The sequence below is a fragment of the Salvelinus namaycush genome, chromosome 14 (assembly GCF_016432855.1).
Source record: "Salvelinus namaycush isolate Seneca chromosome 14, SaNama_1.0, whole genome shotgun sequence".
Taxonomy (NCBI): Eukaryota; Metazoa; Chordata; class Actinopteri; order Salmoniformes; family Salmonidae; genus Salvelinus; species Salvelinus namaycush.
The window spans coordinates 39908794-39930129 of NC_052320.1; the positions used below are offsets into that span (position 1 = coordinate 39908794).

At 45.2% G+C, this 21336-nt stretch overlaps 1 protein-coding gene and 1 pseudogene across 1 annotated transcript; both read left to right on the forward strand.

Moving 5' to 3' along the window:
• Positions 1–369: 369 nt before the first annotated feature.
• Positions 370–5932, forward strand: LOC120059003. Its single transcript, XM_039007761.1, has 5 exons — positions 370–454; positions 2422–2610; positions 4215–4362; positions 5299–5463; positions 5563–5932. The coding sequence occupies exons 1-5, from the start codon at positions 370–372 to the stop codon at positions 5930–5932; spliced, it is 957 nt and encodes a 318-aa protein (XP_038863689.1).
• A 40-nt stretch (positions 5933–5972) lies between these two features.
• Positions 5973–20568, forward strand: LOC120058752 (annotated as a pseudogene).
• Positions 20569–21336: the final 768 nt, after the last annotated feature.

The following is a 21336-nucleotide window of genomic DNA, read 5'->3' on the forward strand; positions in this document are numbered from 1 at the left end:
TAACCAAGTGATATTTTGACAGCCTACACAGCGATTAGTTTAGCAGAATCTCGCAGACAAAGAAGGACGGATTTTGCTCGGGACAGTCAGTGCGTTCCCAGAGCACAGCGCGACATGCCGAGCCGATACACCAACACACCTACACACACACTGATGGGTTGCTGTTGGGTCCGTGTGCTCGGGAGTAAGATGCAGAAAAAAGCAAACGCGTGAGCACGCACAGGCACTGAGACAGCTGCGAACACAATCCAGCACAGTGACCATAATTCTCCAGCTGTAGGCTACCGTAGCATACTCTTGTGGGTCTCCTTGTCGTTTTTTACGCGCGTCCTGTAGGGGTTGTCGACCGTTGGGTAGATTACGTCCGACATGTCAACGGTTACAGCTTCGGTGGTTGATGTTTCCAGAACTATTTATTCAACCAAAAACGGCAACCGTGGCCGTAATTATACAGGTAAGCGAGCTTCAGGATGTATCCAATGTGGTCATAGATGTCATGTCATTAGAACAGTGCCTGTTTTATTGGAGGCATTATGATGTTGTTTAATGGCTTTGTTAAATATAGCTGTAAACTGTGTGTGTATACCATCACAGAGTAGGGCCTACCAACATGTAGCCTAATTTTGGGGAGAAAATGCATTCCATGACACACAAATAGCACTTCATTTATATGATGTATCTGTACTCAATGAATTACATTGCAGGAAAACAACATTAGGCTTACTTTCTGCAAGCTACGCATAATATGTTTGCAAACTATCACATGACAGCAAAACATACATGGAATAAAAGGTCTTAACGTTTTATAAGCTATGGCTTTAATGGAATAATAGAGTAGCCAGCCTCTTGTCTATTCTGAGCCTGCATTGTGAATAAGGATAAAAGAATGGAGAGGGCGAAGTGAGAGTGTGTTCCTATAAATCACATGGTCTGAGAAGCTGCAGGTGGCTTTCAGAATGCACTGTTTCTTAGTTTCACACCAACTAACACTGCGGTTGTACTGAGCTAGGATGTACAGCTACACCTTTAAACACACACATACACATACACACACGCTCTCTCTCTCTCTCACACACACACTCACAAGTTACATAAAATTGTCTATTGTGTACTAAAAAAACGTTGCATAAATATGGTGTTTTCTGTGGATCTGTTCAGGCTGGCGAGGTTTCATCATGGCCTTGAAAGGCCTACTCAGCAATGTAACTCACCCTGCCAGCCCAGCCCAACTGACAGAGAGAACTGATATCTTTGATCAGAAATCTATGAGTCACAGACTACTGGAGAGCGCTGTCTGCCTGCCCTGCAGAAATGATGGGTTATGAATTAGCCTACCACCCAATAGTCAGTCAGCAACATAACTCTCTTGCTTGCTGACTCTCTCTGTCTCTCTCTCTCTTTCTCACTCTCTCATTCTCTCTCGCTATAATTCAAAGGAATACTCTCATGAGTCTCAGAAGTCTTGGAATTTACGAACACTATTTCAAACCTTATCTGAATTAAAAGAACTTGGTTCCTCTTTCAGATACCGTTGAGTTCAGGAAGTAATTTCTTGAACATGTAGGACCTCTTGTGGTGGCAAGAAAACACTGCAACAATTTCTAAACAATCGTAATAGGCCTAGGCTACATGATTTCACAGACAATTTCCCTCAAATGTCATTTGAAAATAGTGTTCGCAAATTCCCAAACTTCTGAGACTCGTGAGAGTATTCCTTTGAATTATAGCGAGAGAGAATGAGAGATTAATTACATTTGAATTTAATTACATTTCCGTTATACTCTTGAGGTGATAAGATGTGAATGTGTTTTTTGTTATATTAACCAATTACAGTAGCACAGCCAGTGTAGAAACAATTGACTGAACACGCTTCACAGGATGTGACAAAGCTGCTTTGTTTATCCACAAGCTGTGGCTTACTTTGATTCCTTCCGAAATACACTCCTGTATATTTGCATTAGAGCAGTGTCCTTCTGTTGAGGGTCATAGTTCAGTATGAAAACCAGAGCTCACAGCGGGAGTCCATTTTCCTGCAGCACCGTGCTGAGTCTGAAAACCAGCTGTTTAACATGGCCACAAATGAGACCTGAGTTTCTGCCAAGCTAGCAGGCCTTTTATTTAATGATTTATCATGTTTCCTGCTTTGATACCATCAGCATTAGATGCAGCAAAGCGTAGGGCTGCAGATGTGGTGTGTGTTTTTGTCACGCAATACTGAGCAGCCCCCAACGGGCTTCGATGCAGAGTGTTCTGTAATGTAGTGTTCTGTGCTGAAGGGAAGCAGCAGCATTCCATTGTGAAGGTTCCATGTGGTGCTCTCTCCTCTGAAAGTTATATTGTGGCTGTTCTAGTTTGAGTTATCTGTTCTGCTCACATATGGCTGTATGTACCATAGTTACCATCTCCCATCACCCCCTCCAGGCCAGTGCACGCCCATGCCCCAGCCCGCCCTGGGCACCCAGAAGATCATTCAGGGGAATGGCACCAATGTGGGCACGGTGATCACCCTGCAGTGCCCATCCAGACACCGTCTGGTAGGGGGCAATGAGGTGTCCTGTGTTTGGGGCAGCAACAGCACCCAGTGGTCAGGAGGCTCTCCATGGTGTAAACGTATGTATCTGTGTCGTTCCACGAAATTAGTGCCTTTTTGCAACCCTTTGATATTTTATGTAGAAATTGTGGACAAATATAGCATTTTAAAAGCCTGTTATATGAAATGAAGTGTCATTTCATATGAATGAAGGCTTGCTAAAGTGAAGTTCCAAAATTCAGATTTTTGACATGTCCCTCCTTCACACCTGTATCACTTCTAGAAAGATTTTATCCCACTTAATCCCCAAATTAATCTAAACAAACAATGAACATCTAATAGTCAAATCATAGAGTAAAAGCAAGTGAGCTGGTTCTACTCTTTTTGGCCTTTTTCTGGTGTTTTATGATAGAAAACTGAGTGGGTCGAGCATAACACGTCAACCCCGTTACCCATAGATAGACAAGGTAGGAATATTTTAAGAAATTTATTTTTGGTGTGAATCTTGCATTCAATTGCCACTCCCTGTTGCACAGAACAAGCTTTTATTCCTCCTGTCACAAGGGGATTAATGGCTGATTTAAGAACACATCGTCAACCCTGTTACAGTCAACTCTGTTACAGTCAACTCTGTTACTATATTTGGTACTTAATAGGCACTTACTATATTATATATTTTTTATTTAACCTCTTGAGATGGGAAAACCTGTTTTTTATTAAGTTGAACATCTGCGCTTTGAAAAACATTTAAAAGTGACACTTCTCAAAAGGCACCGAATTAGTGGAATGACCCATCTAATGCTGAGAGGATACTCACACACTTATGTACCACTGGTCTTTACTTGTAGGTGTGGATGTTCATAGTTACAGTATGTTAGTATATGGCAGAGTTGGTCTGAGGACACCAGTCTACTCCTATAGGACATGTTGTCATAGAAAATTATATACCAGCCAGCAATCAAAGCACTCCGCAATAGTACAGTGCCGGTTATGTTTGCTCTTGAAATATTCATAGACGTCCTTTTCATATTTATAAGCCACTTATGTAAAGCATATTTGTATTCAATGAGGAACCGAAGTCCAAATGAGAGACTGTTAGGTTTGTCACTCTCTCACCCTTCTCCGTCTGACTCTAGGGAGTCAGCTCATCTGGCCAATCAATGGCTGAGAGCATGTGAAGACAGCCGTCACTTCAGTCATACATTATGGATGAGTCAGACTCGGCTTCATTGTGAAAATGAAAGTAGTCCTCTTAGGAAAGTGTACGTGTGTGTGTGCGTGCTTGTATGTGTGTGTGTGTGTGTGCGTGCGTGCATGCATGTGTAGGAGTATATTAAATCTTCAGAATGCATTGAGTGGAAAAAGTGCATGGATTGCAAACTCCCTGCCTGTCAGCCTCTTAATTATTCTGAAAAAGAGGAATATAGAGGAATATATTGGAGATAGTTTTATGTGCTCTCTGACCATGGCCAGTGTCATGTAGATGTCAATGTCATACTTTAGGTACCATGGTACCAAGGTACTTATTGATGTCTATTATAAATGGATGCAATACACTTAAAAAGGCATTCAAATATATCATATTTCCATCACTTTCTGGAGTGATTTGATTTTATATATCTTGTTCGTTATCTGTAGACAGATCTCATAAATTAATTGATAGATGTTTTATCTTTTCTCCCAGCGGTGTCCCCGTCGGAAGACTTTGGGTTCCGTGTGGCAGTGGTGGCATCCATCATCAGCTGTGCCATCATCCTCCTCATGTCCATTGCCTTCATCACCTGCTGTCTGCTCGACTGTGTCACGGAGGAGGAGAAGAAGAAGGAGGAGAGGTGAGAGGAGAGATGAGGGAGGAGAGGAGGTGAGGAGAGAGAGAGCGAGAGAAGAGCAGAGGAGGAGAGGAAGAAGGGTGAGAGGAGTGATGGAGGGAGAATGGGAGCAGAGGGGAGAGGAGTGATGGAGGAGACAGGAAGAGGCCGGAGGGAGAGATGGAAGTAGGATGGAAGGAGAGGTGAGAAGGAGAGATAGACTGGATGGGTGAGAGGAGATAGTAGATGAGGAGAGAGGTAGGAGAGGAGGAGCGATGACTAGGGAAAGGGGAGAAGGAGGAGAGGAGACCAAAAGATGAGACAGGACACATGAGAAGGAGAGATGAACGGAAGAAAGGGGGGAGAGAAAGGAAAAGAGAAGACAGGAAGAGGTGAGAAAAAGCGAAAGATGGAGAGCCGTAAATTATACTATGTGGTAAAGGGGATTGATAACAATATTGAGATACACAGTAGCTATTGACAGTACAACATTTACATTTTAGCAGATGCTCTTATCCAGAGCAACTTAGTGAGTGTATACATTTTCAGATTTACAGTAATGACTGCATACATTTTCATAATAGTCCCCCATGGGAATAAAACACACAACCCTGGCATTGCAAGCATCATCCTTTACCAAGTAAGTTACATGGGACTATACAGATGTAGGATCTTAATTTAAGCCAGTTTGCTATAGCAGGAAAATAATCTTGCAGCAACAGGAAATGTGAATTATTATGTGAATTATCATTAATGAACATTTTTGTATGGGTTGATACATTTTTCATTAGGGCAAATCAAGTCTGAAATTTCAAAGTGGAAATGATAAACTTTAGAAGCCTTTTTAAACCTCAAATACACTACACGTTTGGATTTCCTGCTGTTCAGGAAAATTCTCAGCAACAAAAGAGTGAACAAATTAAGATCCTACTACTGTAAAAACTTTTTTTGCGTTGCCAGGGAGACGCGTCTGTGGCACCAGCTGGAGCAAGTGGAACTGGAAGAGAACAGGGCCTCTCGCTATGGCAACAATGGCAGGAACAACAATAACAACACCCAGGAGAAGGCACTTCCACCATGGGTCAACAATGACCCTTCAATGTGTACCAATAAGAGACCCAGCTGGTTAGGACTGTGTGTGTGTGTGTGTGTGCCTGCGTGCATGCATGTTCATGCGTGTCTGCCTTGCAAAGCTCAATGTCTCTGTGTCTGTCCTCTCTACAGGTATCATCAGTACCCCTATGCTCTGACTGGTCCAGTCCAGGCCTCCACCACTGGCCCAGCCCTCAACTCAGCTCCTCTTCCCTGCAGAGGCTACAACCAGCCCATCCTCCCACACAACTCAGGCCTCTACCACAACCCAGGTCTGCCACACAATCCAGGTCTACTTCAAAACCCTATCCCAACCCAGTATCCAGGTCCACCTCGGACCACGGGCCTGGTTCAGAACCAAGTGGTACCCCCAGGCTCAGGCCTGGTCAGGCAGTATGGAGGACAGGAGGGCAGTGTATCTCCACTTCTGGAGAAGCCCTACAGGATGTGTCGACACCCCCTCTATGTCAAGGAGCGCCCCGTACGGGTCATATCCGTGTGAGGTCACAACCAGGAAGTGACTGAGCATAGACCACAGGGTCATGGATAAACTGAACATCAACCAGCTGGAAACTATATCCAAAAGTAAAGAGGACCACCTGAATTGTTACCAAGCCTATGCCATTATTAACCGGGCACCAATGAATATCGCCGGACTAAATGACCACATGACCATTTATTAGTCATTTGACATTGACCTGCAGTAGACCATTCAGTGACAAGGCAGCATTTCTAGGGTGCATCAGACATGTGCCTTAAACGCAGACCCTACCCCTCTGGACACTGCCCGAAGCGGAAAGTTGTGCTTACAGGGGAGAACAGTCTTTATTCCATAGGAAATACTTATTATGTTGCTGCCTGATTTCACAGTGTTCCTCCTGGAAATGTACAATAGTAATAAACATGTGCACAGTAAATATTTCAGTTCTGAAATGGAATGTCCTGTATCTCTGAGCCATGAAAGAATCATGTTGTACAGTATTCAGCATTTTTAGGTTTGATGCTTTTGCTTTGGTGGATCAAGGGATAGCATGTGTAGGCCTACATTTCCCAATCCTGCTGTGTACAATATGGGATGGTACCTCATGGTATAAATAACTCTTACATGTTATTCTGTACTATTGGAATTTTATGATACTTTTTTTATTTTCCTATAGCCCACGCAAGTCCCACCGCGAATGGATTGACAATTAATCATGTAATAAATTCTATGTTCTTAAACGTTTCCAATCAATGAACAAAGATGTGGCAGAACCTTCATCAGTTAGGAATGCGATTGTAAGGGAGTTTAACCAATAGAATCTAACCAAAAGAGTCAGTCACCAAGTTAGGAGGAGAGGTTTGCCGTCAATAAAACAACCAATCAATGAACAGACTATTTTTGAGTGATCCAAGAGACTCAATATTATACTTATGTGGGTGCCATATAACACATATATAAGTTACATAGGTAGGTAGGCTACAGTGTAATTACAGTGTAGGTACACATTCTTGCATAGTTTAGACCTCAGTCAGTGACGTGACTTATTAATAGCCATTAGTGCACCACTACAGTGGGGCCGGGGTGTTCGGCCGGGTGTGCTGTCATCATGGGAAGAGCGTCAAATTAGGGAGAGCAAGAAGTTAGCGAAGAGGCAGTCATTGGCGGCGAAGAGGCATCCGTTTTCTTCCATGGCAGGTTATTCAATTTGAATATAGCTTTTGAGGCTTTTGATTTATGGGCGAATCATGCGCTGCAGAGTACAATCTGTCACAACTGTCCACAATGTCTTCTCGCCACCCGGAACCTGTTGCATGCTGGCCTTCTCAATCTACAACAACTCAAACTAAAGTATTGGTTGTATTTAACTTAATTATTTTACCAACATGAAAGTAGACCCACAATAATCGCAAGTACTGTAAATGAGATTTACATTTTAGTAGGCCTCAATTGGCTAAACATGAATAAAATCAGGACCCTGTCTTTCAAAGATAATTTGTAAAAATCCAAATAACTTCACAGATCTTCATTGTAAAAGGTTTAAACACTGTTTCCCATGCTTGTTCAATGAACCATAAACAATCAATGAACATGCACCTGTGGAACGGTCGTTAAGACACTAACAGCTTACAGACGGTAGGCAATTAAGATCACAGTTATGAAAATTTAGGACACTAAAGAGGCCTTTCTACTGACTCTGAAAAACACCAAAAGAAATATGCCCAGGGTCCCTGCTCATCTGTGTGAATGTGTCTTAGGCATGCTGCAAGGAGGCATGAGGACTGCAGATGTGGCCAGGGCAATAAATTGCAATGTCCGTACTGTGAGACGCCTAAGACAGAGCTACAGGACGGACAGCTGATCGTCCTCGCAGTGGCAGACCATGTGTAACAACACCTTCACAGGATCAGTACATCCGAACATTACACCTGCAGGACAGATACAGGATGGCAACATCAACTGCCCGAGTTACACCAGGAACGCACAATTCCTCCATCAGTGCTCAGACTGTCCGCAATAGGCTGAGAGAGGCTGGAATGAGGACTTCACCAGACATCACCGGAAACAATGTCGCCTATGGGCACAAACCCACTGTCGCTGGACTGGCAAAAAGTACTCTTCACTTCACCCAATCCCATTGAGCACGTCTGGGACCTGTTGGATCGGAGGGTGAGGGCTAGGGTCATTCCCCCCAGAAAGGTCCGGGGACTTGCAGGTGCCTTGGTGGAAGAGTGGGGTAACATCTCACTGCAAGAACTGGCAAATCTGGTGCAGTCCATGAGGAGGAGATGCACTGCAGTACTTAATGCAGCTAGTGAGTATGATGGTCAGATTTGCATTTATCGTCGAAGGAATGAGCGTTACACCGAGGCCTGTACTCTGGAGCGGGATCGATTTGGAGGTGGAGGTTCCGTTATGGTCTGGGGCGGTGTGTCACAGCATCATCGGACTGAGCTTGTTGTCATTGCAGGCAATCTCAATGCTGTGCGTTACAGGGAAGACATCCTCCTCCCTCATGTGGTACCCTTCCTGCAGGCTCATCCTGACATGACCCTCCAGCATGACAATGCCACCAGCCATACTGCTCGTTCTGTGCGTGATTTCATGCAAGACAGGAATGTCAGTGTTCTGCCATGGCCAGCAAAGAGCCCAGATCTCAATCCCATTGAGCACATCTGGGACCTGTTGGATCGGAGGGTGAGTTCTAGGGCCATTCCCCCCAGAAATGTCCGGGAACTTGCAGGTGCCTTGGTGGAAGAGTGGGGTAACATCTCACAGCAAGAAATGGCCAATCTGGTGCAGTCCATGAGGAGAGATGCACTGCAGTACTTAATGCAGCTGGTGGCCACACCAGATACTGACTGTTACTTTTGTGTCCCTTTGTTCAGGGACACGTTATTCCATTTCTGTTAGTCACATGTCTGTGGAACTTGTTCAGTTTATGTCTCAGTTGTTGAATCTTGCTATGTTCATACAAATATTTACACATGTTAAGTTTGCTGAAAATAAACGCAGTTGACAGTGAGAGGACTTTTCTTTTTTTGCAGAGTTTATATATCTTCTAATTAAGGTGCTGCCCAAATGTGTGTTCTTTTTCCTTGTTTCCTGTATTCCCTAGCTCCCTGGTCAGGCTCAGATGGCTACCATGAGCAGCTAAAAAGGAACTCCAAGTTCCTGTGTTTAGACCAGAGGATGCACACTGAGCTGGTGGGCAGGCTGGTGCTGCAGTTCAACAGGACCTAACCTCAAATACTTACTGACAAGGAGGCCCAGAGGGTAAGTAGCCTAGTGAGTATGCTAACTCTCTGAAGGGATTTAGGTTCACTACAGGGTGCACACAGCTTTACACCACTTTCGCCAGACCACCCTTACCCTCTAGGCCTTTACATATCTAGCTCTACATGGTCATCCAATTTACAATATTTCAGTCTTTGCAATTTGATGTGTTGTATTTTGTGATTCTAGGGAATACTGGACAATAATAGTCAGGATGAAGGCCTTATTACAGATCCATAAATGCATTATGGATAATTGGACAGTTGACTGGACACTTGTGATTGGATGCTTGTCTAATTCAGTTCAGGAACCTGAGCGTGCCTACTGCGGTGCGATTGGCTGAGCTGCTGGTGTACTTACAGGGGAAGGGCGAGGAGGAGTTTCATGAGTTCTACAGGGGGCTTCAGATCCGCGCTGACAAGTTCTACTTTAACCTGCCTACCAGAGTCAGCCGAAGAAGAGGTACTGCAAGGAGAGGCAATGTGTGTGTGTCTTTCTTTTTCTGTCTCTCTCTCTCTCTCTCTGGCTGTCTGTCTCTGAGTGTGCTTCTCTCTGTCTGTTTCTCTCTCTGTCTGTCTTCCTCATTCTGTCTGTTTCCTGCAGTTGTATGCCTACTGTTTCTTTGTGATGCTGTGGAGACTGACTAACTGTCACGCCCTGACCTTAGATATCTCTGTTTTTCTATATATTTTGGTAAGGTCAGGGTGTGACTAGGGTGGGTACGCTAGTTTTTGTATGTCTAGGGGTTTTTGTATGTCTATGTTGGCCTGATATGGTTCCCAATCAGAGACAGCTGTTTATCGTTGTCTCTGATTGAGGATCATATTTAGGTAGCCATTTCCTAATTTGTGTTGTGGGATCTTGTTTTTGTATAGTTGCCTTGTGCACTGCAATACTGCACATTTGTTAGATTCTTTGTTGTTTTGTTGTAAGTTTCACTATTAAAGAATGTGGAACTCTACCCACGCTGCGCCTTGGTCCGATCCTTTCAACAAACGTGACAGAAGACACCATCACACCCTGACCAAGCAGCGTGTTCAAGAGGAGCATGGATCCTGGGCCCGGGAGAAAAGAGAGTGGAGGACATCCTGGACCTGGGAGGAGGTAATGGCAGGGGACAAGACCCTGCCATGGAAGCAGGTGGAGGCAGCAAAAGAGGAACGGCGACGATACGAGGGGACATGGCTAGCACGGAAGCCCGAGAGGCAGCTCCCAAAAAATGTTGGGGGGCACACAGGGAGATTGGCGGAGGTAAGGATAAGACCTGAGCCAACTCCCCGTGCTTACCGTGCGGAGCATGTGACTGATCAGGCACCGTGTTATACAGTGATGCGCACGGTGTCTCCAGTGCGCATTTATAATGTGCTCTATTCCAGCTCCCCGCATTTGCCGCGCTAGAATGGGCATCCAGCCAGGACGGGTTGTGCCGGCTCAGCGCTCCTGGTCTCCAGTACACCTCTTCGGACCAGGATATCCTGCACCTGGCGCCACCTGTACCGGTCCCACGCATCAGGTCTCCAGTGCGCCTCCACAGTCCAGTACGTCCTGTGCCTCCTCTCCGCACTCGCCCTGAGGTGCGTGTCATCAGCCCGGTGCCACCTGTACCGGTCCCACGCATCAGGTCTGCGGTGCACATCCACAGTCCAGTATGTCCTGTGCCTCTTCCCCGCACTCGCCCTGAGGTGCGTGTCATCAGCCCGGTGCCACCTGTACCGGTCCCACGCATCAGGCCTCCAGTGCGCCTCCACAGTCCAGAGCTTCCGGCGACAGTTCCCGGTCCGGAGCTACCGGCGACGGGCCACGGTCCGGAGCTTCCGGCGACGGGCCACGGTCCGGAGCTTCCGGCGACGGGCCACGGTCCGGAGCTTCCGGCGACGGGCCACGGTCCGGAACCTCCTCCGACGGGCCACGGTCCGGGAACCTCCTCCGACGGGCCACGGTCCGGAACCTCCAACGACGGGCCACGGTCCGGAACCTCCAACGACGGGCCACGGTCCGGAACCTCCAGCGATGATCCCCGGTCCGGGGTCTCCAGCGACGGTCCCCGGTCCGGGGTCTCCAGCGACGGTCCCCGGTCCGGGGTCTCCAGCGACGGTCCCCGGTCCGGGGTCTCCAGCGACCATCTACAGTCTAGAGTCTTCAGCGACGAGCTGCAGTATAGAGTCTTCAGCGACGAGCTGCAGTATAGAGTCTTCAGCGACGAGCTGCAGTCCAGAGCCTCCGGCGATGATCCACGGTCCGGTTCCACAAAAGCGGAGGGATCAGCGTAAGGAGGGGGGGGCTGCGTCCAGAACCGGACTAAACGACTACCGCCTCGTAGCACTCACGTCCGTCATCATGAAGTGCTTTGAGAGACTAGTCAAGGACCATATCACCTCCACCCTACCTGACACCCTAGACCCACTCCAATTTGCTTACCGCCCCAATAGGTCCACAGACGACGCAATCGCAACCACACTGCACACTGCCCTAACCCATCTGGACAAGAGGAATACCTATGTGAGAATGCTGTTCATCGACTACAGCTCAGCATTTAACACCATAGTACCCTCCAAACTCGTCATCAAGCTCGAGACCCTGGGTCTCGACCCCGCCCTGTGCAACTGGGTACTGGACTTCCTGACGGGCCGCCCCCAGGTGGTGAGGGTAGGTAACAACATCTCCACCCCGCTGATCCTCAACACTGGGGCCCCACATGGGTGCGTTCTGAGCCCTCTCCTGTACTCCCTGTTCACCCACGACTGCGTCGCCATGCACGCCTCCAACTCAATCATCAAGTTTGCGGACGACACTACAGTGGTAGGCTTGATTACCAACAACGACGAGACGGCCTACAGGGAGCAGGTGAGGGCCCTCGGAGTGTGGTGTCAGGAAAATAACCTCACACTCAACATCAACAAAACAAAGGAGATGATTGTGGACTTCAGGAAACAGCAGAGGGAGCACCCCCCTATCCACATCGACGGGACAGTAGTGGAGAGGGTAGTACGTTTTAAGTTCCTCGGCGTACACATCACGGACAAACTGAATTGGTCCACCCACACAGACAGCGTTGTGAAGAAGGCGCAGCAGCGCCTCTTCAACTTCAGGAGGCTGAAGAAATTCGGCTTGTCACCAAAAGCACTCACACACTTCTACAGATGCACAATCGAGAGCATCCTGTCGGACTGTATCACCGCCTGGTACGGCAACTGCTCCGCCCACAACCGTAAGGCTCTCCAGAGGGTAGTGAGGTCTGCACAACGCATCACAGGGGGCAAACTACCTGCCCTCCAGGACACCTACACCACCCGATGTCACAAGAAGGCCATAAAGATCATCAAGGACAACAACCACCTGAGCCACTGCCTGTTCACCCCGCTATCATCCAGAAGGCGAGGTCAGTACAGGTGCATGAAAGCAGGGACCGAGAGACTGAAAAACAGCTTCTATCTCAAGGCCATCAGACTGTTTAACAGCCACCACTAACATCGAGTGGCTGCTGCCAACATACTGACTCAACTCCAGCTCACTTTAATAATGGAAATTGATGGAAATTGATAAAAAATGTATCACTAGCCACTTTAAACAATGCCACTTAATATAATGTATATGTATATACTGTACTCTATATCATCTACTGCATCTTGCCATCTTTATGTAATACATGTATCACTAGCCACTTTAAACTATGCACTTTTATGTTTACATGCCCTACATTACTCATCTCATATGTATATACTGTACTCGATACCATCTACTGCATCTTGCCTATGCCGTTCTGTACCATCACTCATTCATATATCTTTATGTACATATTCTTTATCCCTTTACACTTGTGTGTATAAGGTAGTAGTTGTGGAATTGTTAGGTTAGATTACTTGTTGGTTATTACTGCATTGTCGGAACTAGAAGCACAAGCATTTCGCTACACTCGCATTAACATCTGCTAACCATGTGTATGTGACAAATAAAATTTGATTTGATTTGATATAGGAGTGAGTCCGCACCTTTGGGGGGGGGGGGGGGGGGGGGGGGTACTGTCACGCCCTGACCTTAGATATCTCTGTTTTTCTATATATTTTGGTTAGGCCAGGGTATGACTAGGGTGGGTACGCTAGTTTTTGTATGTCTAGGGTTTTTGTATGTCTAGGGGGTTTTGTATGTCTAGGGGGTTTTGTATGTCTATGTTGGCCTGATATGGTTCCCAATCAGAGACAGCTGTTTATCGTTGTCTCTGATTGGGGATCATATTTAGGTAGCCATTTACCTAATTTGTGTTGTGGGATCTTGTTTTTGTATAGTTGCCTTGTGCACTGCAATACTGCACGTTTGTTAGATTCTTTGTTGTTTTGTTGTAAGTTTCACTATTAATGAATGTGGAACTCTACGCACACTGTGCCTTGGTCCGATCCTTTCAACGAACGTGACACTAACAGTGTTCCGTGTGTCTCTGTTCTAGAGCCTGCAGACCCAAAGGAGACTAACTGTGGGCCGCCGCATGGAGAGATATGTACTTAATGACAGGGGTAAATATAATACCACATTACAGGGCTAATGATAACTAACAAATTCAGATTAAGCCAAAGAAAACGTTGTGATCCATTTAATAAACACAGAATACCAGCAAAATAGATAAAACGGTGTAAAACAGTAGCAGGAACAATGGCATCTAATTGGTAAAACCTGGTACTTTCACACTCATTTCTGTGGAGAAATGGCTAATTTCTCCGAAATTAAATGGAATGACTCTTATGTGTTGGAGCATCTGGTCCCTACTTGACTGAACTACTCAACCCCTCCAGTGTTCCTATATGCAGGATAGTCCTGCTCCACTCTGCTCTGATTATGTAGTTTGATGCTTTATTTAAAGAGCAACACACATGTAAATAACCTGTGAGCGTGTAAATATCCAGTGTCCGTGTAGATATACACTATATAAACAAAAGTATATGGTATCCCCTTCAAATTAGTGGATGCTGTGATTTCAGCCACACCTGTTGCTGACAGGTATATAAAATCGAGTACACCGCCATGCAATCTCCATAGACAAACATTGGCAGTAGAATGATATTACTGAAGAGCTCAGTGACTTTCAACGTGGCACTGTCATAGGATGCCACCTTTCCAACAAGTCAGTTTGTCAAATTTCTGCCCTGCTACAGCTGCCCATGCGCAATGCCAAGAGTCGGCTGGAGTGGTGTAAAGCTTGCCGCCATTGGACTTTGGAGCAGTGGAAACGCATTCTCTGGAGTGATGAAACACGCTTCACCATCTGGCAGTCCGACGGACGAATCTGGGTTTGGCGGATACCAGGAGAACACTACCTACCCGAGTGTGTAGTGCCAACTGTAAAATTTGGTGGAGGAGGAATCATGGTTTGGGGCTGTTTTTCATGATTTGGGCTGGGCCCTATAGTTCCAGTGAAGGAAAATCTTAACACTATAGCATACAATGACATTCTAGACAATTCTGTGCTTCCAACGTTGTGGCAATGCCCTGTGCATAAAGCAAGGTCCATACAGAAATGGTTTGTCAAGATCGGTGTGGAAGAACTTGACTGACCTGCACAGAGCCCTGACCTCAACCCTATTGAACACCTTTGGGATGAATTGGAACGCTGACTGCAAGCCAGGCCTAATCGCCCAACATTAGTGCCCGACTTCACTAATGCTCTTGTGGCTGAATGGAAGCAAGTCCCTGCAGCAATGTCCAACATCTAATGGAAAGCCTTCCCAGAAGAGTGGAGGCTGTTATAGCAGCAAAGGGGGGACCAACTCCATAATAATGCCCATGATTTCACGAGTATGTATCTACATACTTTTGGTCATATACAGTGCATTCGGAAAGTATTCAGACCCCGTGACTTTTCCACATTATGTTACTTTACAGCCTTATTATAAAATGGATTAAATAGTTTTTCCCCCTCATCAATCTACACACAATACCCCATAATCACAAAGTAAAAACAGGTTTTTAGAAATGTTGGCTAATTTATAAAAAAACTAAAAACTGAAATATCACATTTACATAAGTATTCAGACCCTTTACTCAGTACTTTGTTGAAGCACCTTTGGCAGCGATTACAGCCTTGAGTCTTGTTGGGTATGATGCTACAAGCTTGGCACAGGTTGTCCTTCTTGAATTTGATCCCATCTCCACAGAGGAACTGTATTGGTGGTTTCAAATTTCTTCCATTTAAGAATGATGGAGGACGCTGTGTTCTTAGGGACTTTCAATGCTGCAGCATTGAAGGTGATCCTTTCCTCAGACCTGTGCCTCAATACAATTCCTTCGACCTCATGGCTTGGTGTTTGATCTGACATGCACTGTCAACTTGGGGACCTTACATAGTATTGAATTTACAACAGGTGGACTCCAATCAAGTTGTAGAAACATCTCAATGATAATCAATGGAAACAGGATGCACCTGAGGTAAATTTTGAGTCTCATAGTACAGGATCTGAATACTTACGTAAATAAGGTATTTCTGTTTTTTTATTTAATTTTTTGCTAACATTTCCAAAAACCTGTTTTTTCGCTTTGTCGTTATGGGGTATAGTGTGTAGATTGTTGAGAAAAATAAATAAATGTAATCCATTTTATTTATTTTTTTATTTTTTATTTCACTTTTATTTAACCAGGTAGGCAAATTGAGAACACGTTCTCATTTACAATTGCGACCTGGCCAAGATAAAGCAAAGCAGTTCGACACATACAACAACACATAGTTACACATGGAGTAAAACAAACATACAGTCAATAATACAGTGAAAAATAAGTCTATATACAATGTGAGCAAGTGAGGTGAGATAAGGGAGGTGAAGGCAAACAAAATATATATATAAATAAATAAAAATATAAAAAAGGCCATGGTGGCGAAGTGAATACAATATAGCAAGTAAAAAACACTGGAATAGTTGGTTTGCAGTGGAAGAATGTGCAAAGTAGAGATAGAAATAATGGGGTGCAAAGGAGAAAAATAAATAAATAAATACAGTAGGTAAAGAGGTAGTTGTTTGGGCTAAATTATAGATGGGCTATGTACAGGTGCAGTAATCTATGAGCTGCTCTGACAGCTGGTGCTTAAAGCTAGTGAGGGAGATAAGTGTTTCCAGTTTCAGAGATTTTTGTAGTTCGTTCCAGTCATTGGCAGCAGAGAACTGGAAGGAGAGGCGGCCAAAGGAAGAATTGGTTTTGGGGGTGACCAGAGAGATATACCTGCTGGAGCGCGTGCTACAGGTAGGTGCTGCTATGGTGACCAGCGAGCTGAGATAAGGGGGGACTTTACCTAGCAGGGTCTTGTAGATGACCTGGAACCAGTGGGTTTGGCGACGAGTATGAAGCGAGATCCAGCCAACGAGAGTGTACAGGTCGCAGTGGTGGGTAGTATATGGGGCTTTGGTGACAAAACGGATAGCACTGTGATAGACTGCATCCAATTTATTGAGTAGGGTTTTGGAGGCTATTTTGTAAATGACATCACCGAAGTCGAGGATTGGTAGGATGGTCAGTTTTACAAGGGTATGTTTGGCAGCATGAGTGAAGGATGCTTTGTTGCGGTATTGGAAGCCAATTCTAGATTTAACTTTGGATTGGAGATGTTTGATGTGAGTCTGGAAGGAGAGTTTACAGTCTAACCAGACACCTAGGTATTTGTAGTTGTCCACATATTCTAAGTCAGAGCCGTCCAGAGTAGTGATGTTGGACAGGCGGGCAGGTGCAGGCAGCGATCGGTTGAAGAGCATGCATTTAGTTTTACTTGTATTTAAGAGCAATTGGAGGCCACGGAAGGAGAGTTGTATGGCATTGAAGCTCGCCTGGAGGGTTGTTAACACAGTGTCAAAAGAAGGGCCAGAAGTATACAGAATAGTATCGTCTGCGTAGAGGTGGATCAGAGACTCACCAGCAGCAAGAGCGACATCATTGATGTATACAGAGAAGACAGTCGGTCCAAGAATTGAACCCTGTGGCACCCCCATAGAGACTGCCAGAGGCCCGGACAACAGACCCTCCGATTTGACACACTGAACTCGATCAGAGAAGTAGTTGGTGAACCAGGCGAGGCAATCATTAGAGAAACCAAGGCTGCCGAGTCTGCCGATGAGGATGTGGTGATTGACAGAGTCAAATGCCTTGGCCAGGTCAATGAATATGGCTGCACAGTATTGTTTCCTATCGATGGCGGTTAAGATATCGTTTATGACCTTGAGCGTGGCTGAGGTGCACCCATGACCAGCTCTGAAACCAGATTGCATAGCAGAGAAGGTATGGTGGGATTCGAAATGGTCGGTAATCTGTTTGTTGACTTGGCTTTCGAAGACCTTAGAAAGGCAGGGTAGGATAGATATAGGTCTGTAGCTGTTTGGGTCAAGAGTGTCCCCCCCTTTGAAGAGGGGGATGACCGCAGCTGCTTTCCAATGTTTGGGAATCTCAGACGACACGAAAGAGAGGTTGAACAGGCTAGTAATAGGGGTTGCAACAATTTCATCAGATAGTTTTAGAAAGAAAGGGTCCAGATTATCTAGCCCGGCTGATTTGTAAGGGTCCAGATTTTGCAGCTCTTTCAGAACATCAGCTGACTGTATTTGGGAGAAAGAGAAATGGGGAAGGCTTGGGCGAGTAGCTGAGGGGAGGGCAGTGCTGTTGACCGGGGTAGGGGTAGCCAGGTGGAAAGCATGGCCAGCCGTAGAAAAATGCTTATTGAAATTCTCAATTATAGTGGATTTGTCGGTGGTGACAGTGTTTCCTATCTTCAGTGCAGTTGGAAGCTGGGAGGAGGTGTTCTTATTCTCCATGGACTTTACAGTGTCCCAGAACTTCTTTGAGTTTGTGTTGCAGGAAGCAAATTTCTGCTTGAAAAAGCTAGCCTTGGCTTTTCTAACTGCCTGTGTATATTGGTTTCTAGCTTCCCTGAAAAGTTGCATATCATGGGGGCTGTTCGATGCTACTGCAGAACGCCATAGGATGTTTTTCTGTTGGTTAAGGGCAGTCAGGTCAGGAGAGAACCAAGGGCTATATCTGTTCCTGGTTCTAAATTTCTTGAATGGGGCATGCTTATTCAAGATGGTGGTGGTATTGACCTAGGTATTGAGTGATGATGAGAGAGATATTGTCTCTAGAAACATCATTGAAACCAGGTGATGTCATCGCATATGTGGGTGGTGGAACTGAAAGGTTGGATATGGTATAGTGAGCAGGGCTAGAGGCTCTACAGTGAAATAAGCCAATAAACACTAACCAGAACAGCAGAGGACAAGGCATATTTACATTAAGGAGAGGCATGCTTAATCGAGTGATCATAAGGGTCCAGTGAGTAGAGGTTGGTTGGGGTCACGGCGATCCAGACAGCTGGCCGGGTAGCTGGCTATCGGTAGCAAGCTAGCATAGGATGGAGGTCTATTTTTAGTCACCTCGTGCGTTTCCGTTGGTAGATTAGTGGGGTTCCGTGTGGTAGAGGGGATCAATCCAATTGGCAAAATAGATATAGTGACCCAAGAAAAATTGTCCGATATAGTTATTCAGATAGCAGCCGATAAGACAGCTAACGATTAGCAGGCCCCAGATGAGCGTTCAGGTAACGTCGCGATGGAGGTGCCAGTTGGATAACTCCCTCGGGCAGATAACGTCGGTAGTCAGTCGTGAAGGCCCGGTGGGGCTCCGCATTTGTAGTAAAAAAAAAAACGGGTCCGGATAGGTGATTGTAGCCCAGGAATGACTGATGGAACTCTTCATCTGGCTAGCTCCGGAATAATTTAAGTTTGCTCCGGGATCGACGTAAGCCAATAGTCACACGGTTTGCAGCTAGCTAGCTGCGAAATCAAGGTGTAAATGTCCAGAGCTTGCGGTTGAAATCCGGGGATATTGAGAAAAATAGGTCCGGTATGTTCTGGTCTGAGTCGCGTTGTACAAAAGTGCCGATAAATTATCGAGCTAAAGGAATAGCTGATGACCACAAAACGTGGTTAGCTGAAATACTAACGTTAGCCAGTAAACCGGCTAACTTCTGGGTAGCTTCAGGTTAGCTTATGGTTAGCTTCTGGGTAGCTTCTGGTTAGCTTCTGGTTAGCTTCTGGCTAGCTTCTATTGTGGATTTTCAGATTTGAGGTAAATAATACTTTTTTTGTAATTGGTGAGGCGGGTTGCAGGAAAGCTTTTTGTAGTTGAGTTCTTGGATAATAAAATATATAAAAGATATGCGAAGAAAGGTGTAAATATATATAAATACAGGACACGACAATACGAGGACAAAATGACGTCTGAACTGCTATGCTATCTTGGCTAAGCTTATTTTAGAATAAGTCTGTAATGTAACAAAATGTGGAAAAAGTCAAGGGGTCTGAATACTTTACAAATGCAGTGTAGTGTACTTTCTACAGCACTTGTAGTTTTCTTTTAGAATGAACATTTTATGGAGGCCTAACAACTGTATAGTATGGCTTTGTTTCTGATTTGAATGCATTTGACCATTTTGGAAAAGAGTTTTGTCGAACTGCTGCTTCTTATCGAAGCATCCACCCCGTAGATTTAATCGATTTGTTTTGCATCCAGCCCTGTCACCTCCATAACCTCAGCTAAGCATGTGGTTAATTAACATTTTAGTATTCCTCCATTCAGAGTCCAATCGGTCCCTACGCTCTGCTTTTACCCACACACACACACAAACCAACCTCCTCATTCCTTTGAAGATGTTGTTATGCTTACAGTAGGTCAAAGGTAACGTCAAACAGAAAAGTGCGTCATCTCTGATATACAGCTCTAATGAACCGGTTACTGCCAATCACGTGGCAAAGAAAGAGATGTTTTCCTTAGAGGAAGCCATGTGCATAACGTCACTCGGTATGTCTGTCTGTCTGTCTGTCTGTCTGTCTGTCTGTCTGTCTGTCTGTCTGTCTGTCTGTCTGTCTGTCTGTCTGTCTGTCTGTCTGTCTGTCTGTCTGTCTGTCTGTCTGTCTACCTCTCTCTGCCGGGCCTCTGTTCTTTCTGAGTTCTTTTAGTCTTGCAGTGGGCTTAGCCTTGCTCTATTGCCATGGAGGTAAGTCCTTCAGTCAGGGAGAAAAGGTTTACCCTTAAATATTTGAAAAGAACTTAGAAACGGATGTTCAGTGTGCAATGACGTGCACAATGACGTGCACAGAGCATGTTTTAATGTTTCATGCCTTTGTGTCATCAATGGCACAAGGGCACCTATCTTGCTGTCATTCACATCTCTCTGTTTGTCTCTCCCTGTCTCTCCATTCCTCCTGTACTCTATTTCTCCCTTCCTTCCGCTCTGTCTCACTCCAACAGAGGGTCATTTGAGTGGTACTGGTCCATTTCTGAGCTTCTCAGTGCTGGGACTGGGCAGTGGGGCCAGTGAGGTTCTCTTAGCCAACGCCAAGGACTGATCCAGAATACAATAAGGTCATATTTGGGGAAAATGCTAAATAAATCTCTTTGCAATGCCAAATGTTCACCAGCAGGGGAAACTAAAAGGTACATTTTCTTTTAAAGGATGTGTACATACTTTGTAAGTAGAATTGTAATTTAACAGTACCCCTGAATTTTTAAATGGACATTTGACCTATTCATTGTATATGTGTTTGTATAATCAGAGTTAGTGCCTCTATGCTCTGTGTCATCTAGGCCTACTGGATTTAAAACCCATCTTAAACACCACAGGAAAACAAAATGCCCTGGTTAACTTAATCTGACCCTTTAAATCTAGCCAAATTTGAAAGTGAAATTCCTAAACATTTACTTTGAAGGTCTCCAGCTCAGAGCAAATGTATGGCCTTTTTCAAAGGGAATGGATGATTTCTCCACATATCAGGATTACAAGTGTGCAGACTGAACATCTAACTCGTCTGTTGTTTGAATGTTGTCACTGTTTTGTGTGACACTGTTTGGACAAATCTCAAATGACACCCTATTCCATTTAAGGTGCACTGTGTTGGTTTGACCAAGTTGAGACTAAGGCTTTGTCTCATGTAGTCCCACATGGACACACAGCCACTGTCCTCACCAACACCTTCACTGTCACCGCTCACTGCCTTCTAAAACTGTGATCAACAATCAACAGCTTGTTGACAGTCTCCAAGACAAAATTATGCATTACTACTGGCATGTCTTCACATGTAGTTGCACTGAGAGTCTTGTTAAATAATGAAGGCACTTATGTCTTACCCCTT

Coding starts and splice junctions, on each gene's coding strand:
- LOC120059003 (XM_039007761.1), top strand. CDS start 370: ATGTCAACGGTTACAGCTTCGGTGGTTGATGTTTCCAGAACTATTTAT. Junction 2,611..4,214: donor AGGCTCTCCATGGTGTAAAC/GTATGTATCTGT, acceptor CTTTTCTCCCAG/CGGTGTCCCCGTCGGAAGAC. Junction 4,363..5,298: donor GAGAAGAAGAAGGAGGAGAG/GTGAGAGGAGAG, acceptor TTGCGTTGCCAG/GGAGACGCGTCTGTGGCACC.